General features: G+C 34.9%; 2 protein-coding genes across 3 annotated transcripts in view; one reads left to right on the plus strand and one right to left on the minus strand.

The window, feature by feature from the left end:
* The first annotated feature begins 346 nt into the window (after positions 1–346).
* On the plus strand, positions 347–5,052 carry LOC107701948 (proteasome subunit beta type-7-like). Its single transcript, XM_016504109.1, has 8 exons — positions 347–445; positions 1,361–1,454; positions 1,535–1,632; positions 1,726–1,866; positions 2,214–2,329; positions 2,572–2,630; positions 3,911–4,062; positions 4,823–5,052. Exons 1-8 carry the CDS (start codon positions 384–386, stop codon positions 4,932–4,934), a joined length of 834 nt encoding a protein of 277 aa, XP_016359595.1. The 5' UTR covers positions 347–383; the 3' UTR covers positions 4,935–5,052.
* Positions 5,053–6,417: 1,365 nt separating this feature from the next.
* LOC107701949 (serine/threonine-protein kinase Nek6-like) overlaps positions 6,418–16,218 on the minus strand; it is a 12,654-nt gene continuing 2,853 nt past the window's right edge. For both annotated transcript variants that reach the window (XM_016504110.1, XM_016504112.1), the window contains exons 2-10: positions 12,367–12,444; positions 11,980–12,120; positions 11,670–11,732; positions 11,475–11,585; positions 10,491–10,599; positions 10,282–10,389; positions 10,039–10,133; positions 8,013–8,126; positions 6,418–7,078 (exon numbers count right to left, since the gene is read on the minus strand). In XM_016504110.1, coding sequence (XP_016359596.1) covers positions 6,968–7,078; positions 8,013–8,126; positions 10,039–10,133; positions 10,282–10,389; positions 10,491–10,599; positions 11,475–11,585; positions 11,670–11,732; positions 11,980–12,120; positions 12,367–12,444 — 930 coding nt within the window. In that variant the 3' untranslated portion in view covers positions 6,418–6,967. The remainder of the gene's footprint in view (positions 7,079–8,012; positions 8,127–10,038; positions 10,134–10,281; positions 10,390–10,490; positions 10,600–11,474; positions 11,586–11,669; positions 11,733–11,979; positions 12,121–12,366; positions 12,445–16,218) is intronic.

Here is a 16,218-nt window from a genome sequence, read left to right on the forward strand (position 1 = left end):
TCTTTTATTTTGCATTATATACAATTTAAAATGACATTTTATTTAATTATATATATAATGTATATATTTATATAAAATATAAATGTAACATATATTTCTATATGTTTCCCTATTTCTAACATATATAAAACAAATATAACGTTTAATAGCGATTTGGGAATGTAAACACTAATTTTCCATGTCAGCTGTCTGTCTGTAGAATCTGAATTTGATTTAGCGAGAGCGTATATGAGGCAGAAGCACGTGTTACCTGCTATACGTTCCTGCTCTATAGGTTCCTACCGCGCGTATTCTATAGAAATGACGTGAGGCGCGGAAGCTGAAGCGTGTAACACATAGAGGGAAGCTAGTCTCGCGCTTCCCGGAAACGGGACCGCAGAATCATGGCGACCGTCTCAGTGTGCCAGTATCACCGCGGTGGTTTCAGTTTCGAAAACTGCAAGAGGTGAGGTTTATCATTCTGTGTAAGATGGGATATAGCCGGTGAAGTGGGGTAGTTTTTATTTCACTGTTTCGGTGAAATAAAAAAAGAGCTTGAGTGGGTTTTAAAGGCCTTTTAGCGATCGGTTGAGTCACGGCCTTTCTGAATGACTCAGGAGAATTTACCCAAACTCATATGTATAGCGGGTATCTTTAATGAAAAATACATTAAATGACATTGTACGTTATGTATACAATTTAGAAATCTGTTTTATAAGGTTAACGTGTTTTTGGTTATTATTTTTGATATTTTGTTGTAATTGCTGGGCTTCGACCCCGCGCTTATAGTCTATGTCGCAAGTTCAGACTAAATGAACAATTAAACTCTCAAATAACATTAGTTTATCCATTTTTACATCAGAAATCACTTTTTTAATTAATCAAATCATTCTGCGATTTGTATTTGATTAGTATGTAACAGAACAGTTAAGAGTTAGGCTAGATACGAGATACATGACTGAGTGTTTTTGTAACAGCAAAGACGAAGCGTTGATTTGTTGTCTTTATTTATTTTAAATGTAACTAATGCTTTCTGTTATATAAACCTAATTAGGTTGGCTTAATTTGGTTGTTTCTGTATAAATGTAAATATTTTGCACTAACCACAAAAGAGTGCTGATATGAAGGTGCATTAGAAGTGTCCACTAGTTGTCAGGAGAACTTGAGAGCCGATGAATCTGTTGCTGACAATGACATGCTGTCAGTATGAATCAAAAACATAATACATACAGTACATATGCTGACTGGTCAAACCAGTGGCTTTCCACTTTTTTGTTGCTAAGGTAACATCTTATTTAAGTTCCTAAATAAGCGGAGTTTAAATATAAAGAGCTAAAAAATTATATTTGGGAAAAAATGTGAAATGTTTGTGTTGTTCTAGAAATGCTCTTCTGGAAGCAGACATCAATAAGCTCGGTTTCAGCTCTCCTGCTGCTCGTAAAACCGGCACCACCATTTGTGGAGTTGTTTACAAGGTAAGTAAAAAGGGGTTGACTTAAAAAAAGATGAACTAGAAGGAAGATTGCTTCATAAAAATCATCTCTCTCGCTCTCAGGATGGTGTTGTTTTAGGTGCAGACACTCGTGCGACTGAAGGAATGGTCGTCGCCGATAAGAACTGTTCTAAAATTCACTACATCTCTCCCAACGTATAGTGAGTGCAAACACATCATAACGCAATTTACAATCCCAGAAATCCAATGACATTGTTCTGAAACTGTCTCTCTCTCTTCCTCTCATTCTGTAGTTGTTGTGGAGCCGGTACCGCAGCAGACACTGAGATGACCACACAGATCATCTCCTCGAACCTGGAGCTCCATTCTCTGTCCACCGGCCGTCTCCCACGAGTCGCCACCGCCAACCGCATGCTCAAACAGATGCTCTTCCGGTAATGAATCATCACAGCGCTCTATGATGTGAATGTGCACTACCAGATCAAATGGTTGGAATAAGAATTGTTCATGTTTTTGAAAGCAAGTCTCTTATGCTTACCAAGGCTGCATTTATTTGATAAAAATGCAGTATATACAGTAATTTTGTGACACTGTAGACTGGAGTATTGGCTTTTATATTTAAATAGAAAACAGTTATTTTATATATTTTACAAATACATGGAGCCTTGGTGAGCATAAGACTAATTAAAAAAAAAAATAAAAAAAAAATAAAAAAAAGTAATAATTCCAAACTTTTGATCGGTAGTGTAGTATATGAGTCTACTGTGTGTTTCATATGTAGGTATCAGGGTTATATTGGCGCTGCGTTAGTTCTCGGAGGGGTTGACTCCACCGGCCCACAATTATACAGCATCTATCCTCATGGATCAACAGACAAACTGCCCTATGTCACTATGGGTGAGTCACATACCTATATGAATCATCTTCCCATTCCACCAAAAGGGGGAGACATTGTGAGACATTGTGTTTCTGAAAAGCCTTTGACTGGTGCCAAGATAGATGTCTGTCTGACTGGCTTTGCTAGTTGTGCCCCATATGACATGACACGTATCATTTAATGAATATCTGTTATTGCAGAAGACGCTCTATTAGATTGGCTCTTTCTCACTGCTATCATCAGCGCGTGTTTGTTTCATCAGGTTCTGGATCTCTGGCAGCAATGGCTGTCTTTGAGGATCGCTACAGGCCCAACATGGAGGTAACCCTCCCTGTTATGTGCATTTATATGTCTTTTTGGCTCTTATTTTAACGTTTAGAGTTTTGGGGTTAGCAAGGTTTTTTTTTCCTGTTTGTTTTAGAAATTATTGCTTTTATTCAGCAAAGATGCATTACATTGATAAAAAGTGAGAGCAAAGACATTTATAATGTTACAAAATAATTGGGTTTTAAATAAATGGTGTTCTTTTGAACTTTCTATTCATTAAAGAATCCTGAAAAAAAATGATTCACATTTTTCACAAAAATATTAAGCAGCATAACTGTTTTCAACATTTATAAAAATAAGCACCAAGTCAGCACATTAGAATGATTTCTGATGTGAAAATGAATCATTTGACATTGAAGACTGGAGTAATGATGCTGAAAATTCAGCTTTGCATCACAGGAATAAATCATATTTTTAATACATCAAATTAGAAATCAGTAATAATATTTGTAATAATAAGAAATTGTAATAATTTTTCACGATGTTATTGTTTTTACTGGGTTTTTGATAAAAAAAAATGCAGCATTGGTGAGCATAAAGTATTTATTTTAAAAACATTTAAAAACCACCCCTAAACTTCATTGTTAGTGTATGTATATATATATATATATATATTTAAAGAATCCTGAAAAAAAATGATTCACATTTTTCACAAAAATATTAAGCAGCATAACTGTTTTCAACATTTATAAAAATAAGCACCAAGTCAGCACATTAGAATGATTTCTGATGTGAAAATGAATCATTTGACATTGAAGACTGGAGTAATGATGCTGAAAATTCAGCTTTGCATCACAGGAATAAATCATATTTTTAATACATCAAATTAGAAATCAGTAATAATATTTGTAATAATAAGAAATTGTAATAATTTTTCACGATGTTATTGTTTTTACTGGGTTTTTGATAAAAAAAAATGCAGCATTGGTGAGCATAAAGTATTTATTTTAAAAACATTTAAAAACCACCCCTAAACTTCATTGTTAGTGTATGTATATATATATATATATATATATTTAGGATTATAAACAGACATGGACATATTGACAATATCCGAGAGTTTCCAAAACAAACTGTTGTTTAAACTTAGAAAATTCATGGGAGATAATCGTAATAAATAAAAGAAATGCATAGTAATTTTGGGTTTGACATTTGAAATATGAGCTGTAAATTGCTTTTTGTGAATGCAGTATGCATGTAAATTGGTTAAAACACATATGAACAGTCTATTCCACTGCAGTTAAGATAATGATGATGCTGGTTGTGTCGATCAGGAGGAAGAGGCCAAGCGTCTGGTGCGGGATGCCATAGCGGCCGGTATCTTTAATGACCTGGGCTCAGGCAGCAACATCGACCTGTGTGTGATCACCAAGGGGAAGGTGGACTACCTGAGACCTCATGATGTGGCCAACAAGAAGGGTGTCAGGTGAGCATCTCTACTGCCAGAGGATCATCACCTCATACACATCTGTCTAAACTTTGCAGTTAACACTTGTTGCACGGTGGCATGGAGGCAGTGATGAAATCTGTATAATCAGTCTAATTCCCATGAACATCTGATTGTGTGCATTTTAAAAAGAACCTTAAACTGACATAAATGCCCAGCCAGCATATACACCTCTATAAATGAGTAAAAAAAAGGCATGTTATGATTATTACATAATCAACTTATTGCAATCATTGTGCAGGTAGGCTAAGTCTAGACACAAATGGTCAGTATGATTTACAGTCTGTTAATGCAGGCCGCCACATGTGTGCATGATATTAATCAGATATTTTAACCAAATGAAAGGCTCATGCTTCACTGTTACCTTTTAAGGGAGGATAAGATTAATGGACGCCCTGAGTGAGTAGCCCGTGTGTTAAAACGTGCACCACGTCTAGACAAAACTGTAACCTGCATGTGTTTGACTAACCAGGTGTGAGGTTGAAGTACTTGAGTTGTTCAAACTGACAAGCTGTTTGGTGATTTTTCTCTTACAATCTTCTGCTAACATCATTATACATGTTTTGTAGCGCACCAAAGTGTATTTCCATTTTATCTTGTGAAAAACATCAATGTTGCAGTCCTGATTAGAGTTGTGTGTGATTAGACTTTAGTTTCTTTGCAGCAGTTGCATCTTCTTTAATTTAATTGTTTTGTGTGTGTGTGTGTGTGTGTGTGTGTGTGTGTATTTTCTTCACAGAACCGGAAACTACAGGTACAAGCATGGAACTACTGGTGTTCTGACGAAGGCCGTGACTCCTCTGAATCTGGAGGTGGTGGAGGAAAGCGTGCAGACCATGGACACCTCCTGAGATGACACAACCCACCACACTTTGACCTGTTTCTTTCCCCTATAACCATTGTTCCCAAGTCTTATGTGGTGGTTTAGTAATTTTTCATTATTTCCAATAAAAGAAGTTGTGAGTTGAAGTTTGTGTCTTTTCTGGTGCATCTTATCAGACTCTTCTGTGCCATTATTATTATTTAAAAAAAAAAAAAAAACATGGGATCATGTATTTTGGGTAACCCCTTATTTTGTGTTTTTAATCTAATTATATGGCAGGCAAATTAAATACTGGGTCAATTCATGTCAAGATTTTTTTTTTAATATGTTTGAAAGAAGTCTCTTCTGCTCACCAAGGCTGCATTTATTTGATCAAAAACACAACAGTAAAAAAGTAATATTGTGAAACTTTATTACAATTTAAAATAACCGTTTTCTATTAAAATATATTTTAAAATGTAATTTATTGCTGTGATGTAAAGTTGAGTTTTCAGCATCATTACTCCAGGCTTCAGTGTCACATGATCTTTCAGAAATCATTCTAATATGCTGATTTGCTGCTTAAAAAACATTTATTTTTACCTTCAGGGTTCTTTGTTGAATTCAAAGTTAAAAAGAACAGCATATATGTGACCATGGACCACAAAACCAGTCACAAGGGTACATTTTTCGAAATTGATATCTATACATAATCTGAAAGCTGAATAAATAAGCCTTCCATTGATGGATGGTTTGTTAGGATAGGACAATATTTGGCCGAGATACAATTATTTGAAAATCTGGAATCTGAGGGTGTAAAAAAAATCAAAATACTGAGAAAATCGCCTTTAAAGTTGTCCAAATGTAGTTCTTAGCAATGCATATTACTACTCAAGAATTAAGTTTTAATATATTTACAGGAAATTTACAAAATATCTCCATGGAACATGATCTTTACTTAATATCCTAATGATTTTTGGCATAAAAGAAAAATCAATAATTTTGACCCATACAATGTATTTTTGGCTGTTGCTACAAATATACCCCAGCGACTTAAGACTGGTTTTGTGGTGCAGGGTCACATATTTGAAATATAAATATTTTGTAGTATTATAAATGTCTCTACTGTCACCTTTGATCAATTTAATGTGTCTTTTTCCTGGATAAAAGTATTAATTTATTTCAAAACAACAAAATCTTACTGACTCCATACTTTTGAATGGTAGTATGCATACATCATTCTCCAAAAAGTCTGAATAAATCATTTGAGTTGTGAAGATGCGCTCAAGTTACAGTAGCTGAAAGGTTGATTTGTATCGTTTTGTTTGATAAAAGATAGTATTTAACAATATATTTGTTTATCACCAGGAGGCGCTAAATAAAAACCTTAGAAAATACAAATTCTCGATAATAATTTTGGGTCTTCAGAAAATCTGGGGGAAAACCCCTGATTTGAACAACACTAATGAAAATGGTTTAAAACGCTTCAGATGTCCTTCAAAACACAGCTGTCACAAAGTCAGTATCTCCAGTTACACTTTATTGTTAACTACACATTTAAACATAAGAAAATGCTTCCTAAAAAACAACATCTCTTTGGAACAATGTATATAATGAATACTTTCATATGGTAGATATCCAACACAAGTGTTTTTCCTCGCAAAACACTTGACAATTGTATGTGTGTGTGTATCAGAAACATAAAGAGAGATAAGTAACGCAACTGCACGGCTCTTTATATGCTGTTATGAATATAAGCCAACAGAAAAAGTATGTATAAATAGAACCACCTTCTTTGACATCATCAACATGAGGCACTGGTCACCTGACCTGACCAACTTTCTCTAAACCAATCAGCATACAGCACTGTGATACATCATTTGAAGACACAACAGAATATATCGACATTCCTTTCAATACAGATCTAGACAAACGCTCAGCTTAAAACAGTATAGACACCGTTCGCATTCTCTCTTTACTCATTTCTAGATCTTTCTATAGCTTGATCAGTTGGATTGAGAGAGCAGAGATTGCAGGTTTGCGCAATGGTTCTCCTCATTGCTGCAGGTGTGTGTGTTTGTATCAGGTGCTGTACGTCCACAGGTGCATCTGTTTTGCGAACTGCAAGACGAAGCTGATGTCGGGCCGCTGGTCGGGATCTGGGTTGATACACATACTGACCAGATCTCTGAGCTGCAACACATACAAGGTGTGCAGTTTACAAAACTGTTCACATGCTGTATTTTCATGATTTGATTGTTGAGATGGGCTCTTACAAAATCTAGCGAGCTGACTACCTAGACAGCATCCTCATAGTATTTCATATATGCTAGAGTTCAAATGTTTGAGGTCAGTAAGATTTGTATTTTTTGAATGAAATGAATACTTTTATTCAGCAAGCATGCGTTAAATTGATTAAAAGTGACAGTAAAGCCATTTATAATGTTACAAATTATTGTTTATTTCAAATACATGCTGTCGTTTTGAACATTCTATTCATCAATAAATCCTGAAATAAAATCTATCAAAGTTTCCACAAAAATATTACGCAGCACAACTGTTTTCAACATTGATAATAATAAAAGCAGCAAATGGGCATATTAGAATGATTTCTGAAGGATCATGTGACACTGAAGACTGGCATAATGATGCTGAAAATTCAGCTTTGCATCACAGAAATAAATTACATTTTAAAATATATTAAAAAAGAAACCAGTCATTTTAAATTGTAATAATATTTCACAATATTACTAATTTTACTGTATTTTTGATCAAACAAATGCAGCCTAGGTGAGCGTAAGAGTTTGCAAAAACGTAAAAAAATGTACCGACCTCAAACTTTTCAAAAGGAAGTGTATATTTAATTTTTTTCCAGGATTGCTTATTTATTTATTGTTTGTTTATTTCTGCTATAAAGCATTATTTCTGCCAATTTTTAAGAATTAAAAAAGGCAATTGCTACTTTTTATATCACAATTATGACTTATTCTTGCAATTCAAAGAGCTTCCATCTCACAGTTTTGCCTTTGCAGAAATTGCAAGATATTTGTGCATCATGTGTTTTTGTGCTCACTGGAGTATTGAGATGTTAGCTTTACTCACTGGTGTAAATGTGTGTGTTTTGTACCTTCTGTGAGTAGTGCTCTGATGGCAGAGGAGGGTAATCGCACTGTTCGATCTTTTGGCACAATGAGAGCAGGTTCATCTTGTCACCGTAGAAGGGGCTGTGCAGAGCTGCCATCTGAGAGACACACAAATCACTCATAAAAAGATGATCACGTGATTGCAAGTGCATTACTGTAAAATAGAATTTAGTTTGTTTATACATATTAAGGGACAAATTAAAATACTTTTTATGGTAATCAACCGTTGTTGAGCTTAACGTGTACTGAATTTAACTACACACTAATTTTAATATTACAATACACACCACAATGCAAACAATCTGCCCTAAATAAACCTTAACCACATTTAAAAATATTTTTGCATTCGATTTATTAAGAAATGTAAGTTTTACATTTCAGTTCAAAGACTCCTATAACAAATTCATGGGTCCAGGCAGAGGTTGAAAACCCTGGATTTAAATGCATCACATGTGCATGATATTTATTTACAGTATCTCACAGAAGTGAGTACACCCCTCACATTTTTGTAAATATTTTATTATATATTTTCATGTGACAACACTGAAGAAATGACACTTTGCTACAATGTAGTGAGTGTACAGCTTGTATAACAGTGTAAATTTGCTGTCCCCTCAAAATAACTCAACACACAGCCATTAATGTCTAAACCGCTGGCCACAAAAGTGAGTACACCCCTAAGTGAAAATGTCCAAATTGGGCCCAATTAGCCATTTTCTCTCCCCGGTGTCATGTGACTCATTAGTGTTACAAGGTCTCAGGTGTGAATGGGGAGCAGGTGTGTTAAATTTGGTGTTATCGCTCTCACTCTCTCATACTGGTCACTGGAAGTTCAACATGGCACCTCATGGCAAAGAACTCTCTGAGGATCTAACATAAAGATGGTGTAGGCTATAAGAAGATTGCCAAGACCCTGAAACTGAACTGCAGCACGGTGGCCAAGACCATACAGCGGTTTAACAGGACAGGTTCCATTTAGAACAGGTCTCGCCATGGTCGACCAAAGAAGTTGAGTGCACGTGCTCAGCGTCATATCCAGAGGTTGTGTTTGGGAAACTGTGACATACTGAAGCAGAGCATGATCCCCTCCCTTCGGAGACTGGGCCGCAGGGCAGGGCAGTAACATCCACCAGCTCCGTGATGTCGTCATGGAGGAGTGGAAGAGGACTCCAGTGGCAACCTGTGAAGCTCTGGTGAACTCCATGCCCAAGAGGGTTAAGGCAGTGCTGGAAAATAATGGTGGGCGCACAAAATATTGACACTTTGGCCCAATTTGGACATTTTCACTTAGGGGTGTACTCACTTTTGTGGCCAGCGGTTTAGACATTAATGGCTGTGTGTTGAGTTATTTTGAGGGGACAGCAAATTTACACTGTTATACAAGCTGTACACTCACTACTTTACCTTGTAGCAAAGTGTAATTTCTTCAGTGTTGTCACATGAAAAGATATAATAAAATATTTACAAAAATGTGAGGGGTGTACTCACTTCTGTGAGATACTGTATTTATTTTAAAGAAACTAATACTTTTATTCAGCTAGGATGCATTAAATTGTTCAAAAGTGGCAGTAAAAATGTTAATGTTACAAAAGATTTCTATTTCAAACAAATGCTGTTCTTTTGAACCTTCTTTTCATCAATGAATCTTGAAAAAAATCACAGTTTCCACCACAATATTAAGCAACACAACTGTTTTCAACATTCAAAATGATTAGAAATGTTTCTCGAGTAGCAAATCAGCATATTAGAATGATTTCTGAAGGAGCATGTGACACTGAAGACTGGAATAATGATGCTGAAAATTCAGCTTTCAAATCACAGGAATAAATTACATTTTAAAACATATTCAAATAGAAAACAGTTCTTTTAAATTGTAATAATACTCACACTTTTTACTGAATGTTCAATCAAACAAATGCAGCCTTGGTGAGCATAAGAGACTTCTTTCAAAAATTAAATCAATGAATGCTAGTATGAAGTTATGAACGTCACGTGTATGTGTTTGTGTACCTCATACAGCAAACATCCCAAGGACCAGATGTCCGATTTGAAGTTGTAGCCGTTTTCATGAATTCTTTCGGGAGACATGTAATATGGAGTTCCAACTGCAAAAGACACAGACACATGTTAAGCAGGTATGCAGTTCATGTGCATGTATGAATTTGAATTGACTAGCTGGTTTTGTTATTTCAGTCTATATGTATGCATGAAGTGTGTGCTTATTTGAGTGTTTGTGTGGATGGTCAGTGGTACCAAGAGAGTGCGCAGCAGTGGTTTTGGAGCTAAAGAATCGACCTAGTCCAAGGTCACCGAGTTTGACCTCTCCAGTAGCTGTGATGAAGACGTTGGCTGGTTTTATATCTGATACACACACAAACATTCACAGAAGAACAAAATAAATGGGGGCACATTAATGTAAAAATCATGTGTGTCTGTATTAGAAAGAAAGTTAGTGCGTTTACCTCGATGCATGACTCTGCGGGAGTGCATGTGTTCCAGTGCGCTGCACAGCTGCACGAAATACTTCCATATCGTTCGTTCAGGAATCAACCTCCGCTTCTTCTTAAAATACTACACACATGCCAGGGTTACTATCGTTAACTAAAACTAATCCTAATCCTAAAACCGTAAACATTGTCTTTGCTTGAAATACAATATTAACTGAAATAAAATAAAAAACAAACTTATTATATTTCAGCTAGTTGCGAAGATGTTTAGTTTAAGTTGTAATACTAAAATAACTAAATAAACTAATGCTAAAAACTACAACTTAATAAAATCTATAAAAACATATAAAAAAAATAATAAAAGGAGAAAAACACTATATATATATATATAAACTATAATAGTATATCAATAATTTTCAGCTAGTTACATAGGCATTTAGTTTGTTGAAGTACTAAAATATCTAAAATGATACTAAATAATACAAAAACTTACAACTAAATAAAAACTATATACATGTAAAAAAAACTATGAAAAAATGACAAAAACACAACTAAATTGCAAAAATATTGACTAAAATTTAAATGAAAACAGTAAATACAAAACTAAATTCCAATTTAAAAATATTAACAACAACTATAATATATATCAATAATTTTATTTCAGCTAGTTGAGAAGGCATTTAGTTAAGCTGAAGAACTAAAATAATTAAACTAATACTAAAAACTACAACTTAATAAAAACTATATATCGTATATATACATATTTTAACAAATTAAATAAAACTAAAAATGAACAAAAACACACAACAAAGTTACTAAAACTTTAACTAAAATTAAAATGAAAACAGAGAATGCAAAAATCATATCCTATTCAAAATATTAACAAAAACTATTATTATAAATTACACTGACACATGCACATTTAATAAATTGTTTTGACACAAAAAAAAGAGGATCCCAAAAGTTATTTGGCCGTTTAATGTGTCCCAAGAGACTGACCTTAATCATCTGGGAAAGGTCACCAGCGCCTGCTAACTCCAGAACGATATTCAGCTCGTTGTCTTCAATAAAAGAGTCCAGATACTTAATGACGTTTGGATGGTTCAATTGCTGCAATCACAGAATGAATATGAAACATCACCAACTTTCACAAACAGAGATATGAGTATGAGTTTAAAAATGCACGCTGCTAACCTTTAACAAGTCGATCTCTTTAATGCAGTCCTGCTGGGCTTTAGTATCCATCATTTCAAAAAACTGAGAAAATAACACAATCTTACAACATCCACCCAGACGCACGGTTGCGTAAAATATGGTCATTTAATGTTGAGTAATGAATGATAAAATGGGTTCTTGGTTCATCCGTCACACTAGCAATGTACGGTTAAGTCAAGTGCATTGCATTATGGGGTTGATTATTCCACACAGATTTGCATTTAGTATACAAACTGCAACCGTATGAGTAGTATGTTATAATGCAGTTTAAAGACATGTAAATGTTCACCTGTACTTTCTTTAGTGCCACTTGCTGGTTGTTCAGTAGACACGTGGCTTTATAAACCTCACTGAACTGACCGCGGCCGATCTTTTTCTCGATGAGGAAGTTGGACATCAGAGAATAGAATCCATATCCTAACATGTTCCTCTGAGAGATAGACAGAGGAACAGAAAGAGAGTGAGAGTCAGAGCAGTGTGGTAATGTCAGCATTATTGCTACAATGATTCATAAAAGCTTCTGTCTGCTGTTGACGAGTGTAATAACAGTGTGTGCCCACGTGAGCCCAGGCCTGTGCCAGCAGCTGCACGTGAGTGTGTGTGTGTGCATGTGCATGTGTGTGTGTGTGTGTGTGTGTGTGTGCATGCGTGCGTGTGCATGTGTGTGTGGTCAGACCTGGTCGTTCTGTACCGGCACTGTGTAATTTTGATTCTGATCTTGAAAGCTGTTCTGCTCCATAATGACATTCCAGACCTACAGGCAAACACAAAGGAGAGAGTAAATCAAAAGGCTGACATTCGCAGCGTCTGCTTAATCAAACGGGTCGATTCATTTCCAGATGGCTGCTTTGTTTAATTGTAGTTTTTCAGTAACAATAAAAACAATCCTCAATCGTTCAAACAAAGCCTGGGCTCAAATAAGCAGCTGTCAGTGCTTTAAACCAGCAATGGATTATTACAGACGAGAATCATTATTACATTTTCTCATGTTTAAGAGAAGTGATGGGAAAAAACACAGAATTAAGAATTAATTGAATTTTGTGTTATAAATCATCCTTTTGATGACATTCAACATATATTCTATATTTTTATGTATTTATTTGCTCTGAAATACACTATTGTTCAAACGTTTGGGATCAGTAAGGTGAAGCTATGCTCACCAAGGCTGAGGGCTGCATTATTTGATTAAAACACAATAAAAACAGTATTTTCTATTTGAATATATTTTAAAATGTAATTTATTCCTGTGATGCAAAGCTGAATTTTCAGCATCATTACTCCAGTCTTCAGTGTCACATTGGTACCAAGAGAGTGCGCAGCAGTGGTTTTGGAGCTAAAGAATCGACCTAGTCCAAGGTCACCGAGTTTGACCTCTCCAGTAGCTGTGATGAAGACGTTGGCTGGTTTTATATCTGATACACACACAAACATTCACAGAAGAACAAAATAAATGGGGGCACATTAATGTAAAAATCATGTGTGTCTGTATTAGAAAGAAAGTTAGTGCGTTTACCTCGATGCATGACTCTGCGGGAGTGCATGTGTTCCAGTGCGCTGCACAGCTGCACGAAATACTTCCATATCGTTCGTTCAGGAATCAACCTCCGCTTCTTCTTAAAATACTACACACATGCCAGGGTTACTATCGTTAACTAAAACTAATCCTAATCCTAAAACCGTAAACATTGTCTTTGCTTGAAATACAATATTAACTGAAATAAAATAAAAAACAAACTTATTATATTTCAGCTAGTTGCGAAGATGTTTAGTTTAAGTTGTAATACTAAAATAACTAAATAAACTAATGCTAAAAACTACAACTTAATAAAATCTATAAAAACATATAAAAAAAATAATAAAAGGAGAAAAACACACAACAAAATTACTAAAACTTAACTAAAATTAAAACAGAAAATGCAAAAATATTTGCTCTGAAATACACTATTGTTCAAACGTTTGGGATCAGTAAGGTGAAGCTATGCTCACCAAGGCTGAGGGCTGCATTATTTGATTAAAACACAATAAAAACAGTATTTTCTATTTGAATATATTTTAAAATGTAATTTATTCCTGTGATGCAAAGCTGAATTTTCAGCATCATTACTCCAGTCTTCAGTGTCACATGATCCTTCACAAATCATTCTAATATGATGATTTACTGCGCAAGAAAAAAATTATTATCAATGTGAAAACAGATGTGCTGCTTAATATTTTTGTTGAAAACATGATACATTTTTTTTCAGGATTTGTTGATGAATAGAACGTTCAAAATAACAGCATTTATTTTAAATAGAATTGTTGTAGCATTATAAGTGTCTTTACTGTCACTTTTGATAAACTGCATCTTTGCTGAATAAAATTATTTTCTTAAAAAAAAAAAACTAACCCCACCTATTGAACATTTAATCAGAGGAACATTTAAATCAGACAGCCAACTGTGATTAAAAATAAGTAGATCTAAAATGTTTCATGTGAGTAAAATGCAGTATTTCAAGTGTTGCTTGCTAAATTTTATATTACCAGCAAAATTATCACAAATGTAATGTGAATATTCAATATATCGCCCAGACCTATGCTGCATCCACACCAATAGGTGTCAGCATAACGTCTAATACCACTTCCATTTATGCCACTAAAACATGAAGAAAATATTTAGTTTTAAAGAAATAAAAAAAAACTAAAATCTTACTGACACTAATCCTGACTCTAAACAATTAACATTTTCCCCCAATTTATGATTTCTTATTCTAAAGTATCAATGATAAGCAGCAGGAAATTATTATTATATTATAATATATTATATTATATTAATGAAAACATGCATTTAGACAAATTCTTCCTGTCCTTTAGCACCCTGTTTTAGTAATTTTGTTTTTTCAAAACACCCACATTCAAAATACTGAGGGAAATTCTTTAAAAGTTCTTAGGTACTACATGTAGGACATGAAACTCATTACAGATCAAAAGATAAAACCTAGTGCACTGAAGCATGTGAGGGGATACACCATTCTACTTTATCCTGATAGTGATTCTGATACCTGCAAAATGATGCTTTATTTGAGCTTGAAACGAATGACCATGCCTAACAGATGGGATCGCTCGCGTCTTACTTAAACCTAACCCATTCAAAAAAGGTCAGTTTTGGTTTCAGTACCTATTCAGGATTAGTGTAACCTGAGAAAAGTGCTCCAAAGAATTCATCGCAAGTCTGCAGTATGTGTGCAGACGCATGGAAACAGTGGTTAGTGTGAATGAGGGTGTGTATGTAGTCTTCAGGGCACGTGTTTTCTGCTGCACTTTATGGCTTGACATGTACAAACAGCTCCTGTTTTATTTTAAAGTGAAATCCAGACAACCCTACTGACCCACATTCACAAATACACACAAACACAAATTACTATTCCTGTAACATTCCGTGCCTTTGAGGCATAATAAAGAATTAGCAGAATGAGCGTGTGTTGAACACGTTTTTAAGTGTGTTTGTGTGTGCGTGCACATGTGCTTTAAAGGGATAGTTCACCCAAAAATGAAAATTAGTCCATTATTTACTCACCCTCAAGCCATCATAGGCGTATATGATTTCCTTCTTTCAGATGAATGCCGATCTCATACGTCATCCGCCCGGAACTGCTTCCGTTTACAACAGTGAGCGCAAGCTAGATTAAATTTATTATTACTTTTTAAATATGGTTATTTTTCTTACAAAAATGCATAGATTCACTACAGGAGGCCTTTGTTCACACCCCGGAGCCGTGTGAGGCACTTTTTTATTATGGATGGATGCGCTTTATTTCACTTCTTTTGGGCTGATTCACTGCAGCACCGCTGAGTGCCATTAAACAGCTTGGAAGATCAAAGACAATTTTTAATATAACTCCGATTCGTCTGAAAGAAGAAAGTCATATACACCTAGGATGCCTTGAGGGTGAGTAATTCATGGGCTTATTTTCATTTTTGGGTGAATTAATTAATATTGTCTTTAATGTTGTCAACAGCATCTATCCAAAGTTATATAGAGTTATTTTTGGATATATATTTGGAGATATATATGCAAATATCCAAATACATATCCAAAAAACTATCTATCTATCTATTGATAGAAAGTTATATGTATATTTTTGGATGCATATTTGGAAATATCTAGATAGATAGATAGATAGATAGATAGATAGATAAAGACAGTACGCTAAGAGAAAACAGACTGAATGACTGTGTAAACTATCTAGCCAACGTGAGTACAGTAATACTGCTGACTACTATAATCATACTGTAGCTAATCATATATTAAAATAGATCACAGTACACACAGAGCACATATTTTTCTCATTAAAACAAACAAACAAACAAACAAACAAAAACAAGTCCATAGATGCTTACAGGGAAGGTAAGCAGAAGGTGGTCCTGTACCAATTTCCTTCCATTCATGTAAAGAAAAATGCAGAGGAAGAATTCTATCCTACCGCCTGCATCAGTGCCGCACACACACACACACACACACACACACACACACACACACACACGTGTGATT

Source organism: Sinocyclocheilus anshuiensis, unplaced genomic scaffold, assembly GCF_001515605.1.
Source record: "Sinocyclocheilus anshuiensis isolate Anshui unplaced genomic scaffold, SAMN03320099.WGS_v1.1 scaffold1184, whole genome shotgun sequence".
Classification (NCBI taxonomy): Eukaryota; Metazoa; Chordata; class Actinopteri; order Cypriniformes; family Cyprinidae; genus Sinocyclocheilus; species Sinocyclocheilus anshuiensis.

Excerpts from the sequence above, each read along its gene's own strand:
- LOC107701948 (XM_016504109.1), top strand. The coding sequence starts at position 384 with ATGGCGACCGTCTCAGTGTGCCAGTATCACCGCGGTGGTTTCAGTTTC. Across the intron at positions 1,867-2,213 it reads CTCAAACAGATGCTCTTCCG|GTATCAGGGTTATATTGGCG; the intron begins GTAATGAATCAT and ends TTTCATATGTAG. Across the intron at positions 2,330-2,571 it reads ACTGCCCTATGTCACTATGG|GTTCTGGATCTCTGGCAGCA; the intron begins GTGAGTCACATA and ends TTGTTTCATCAG.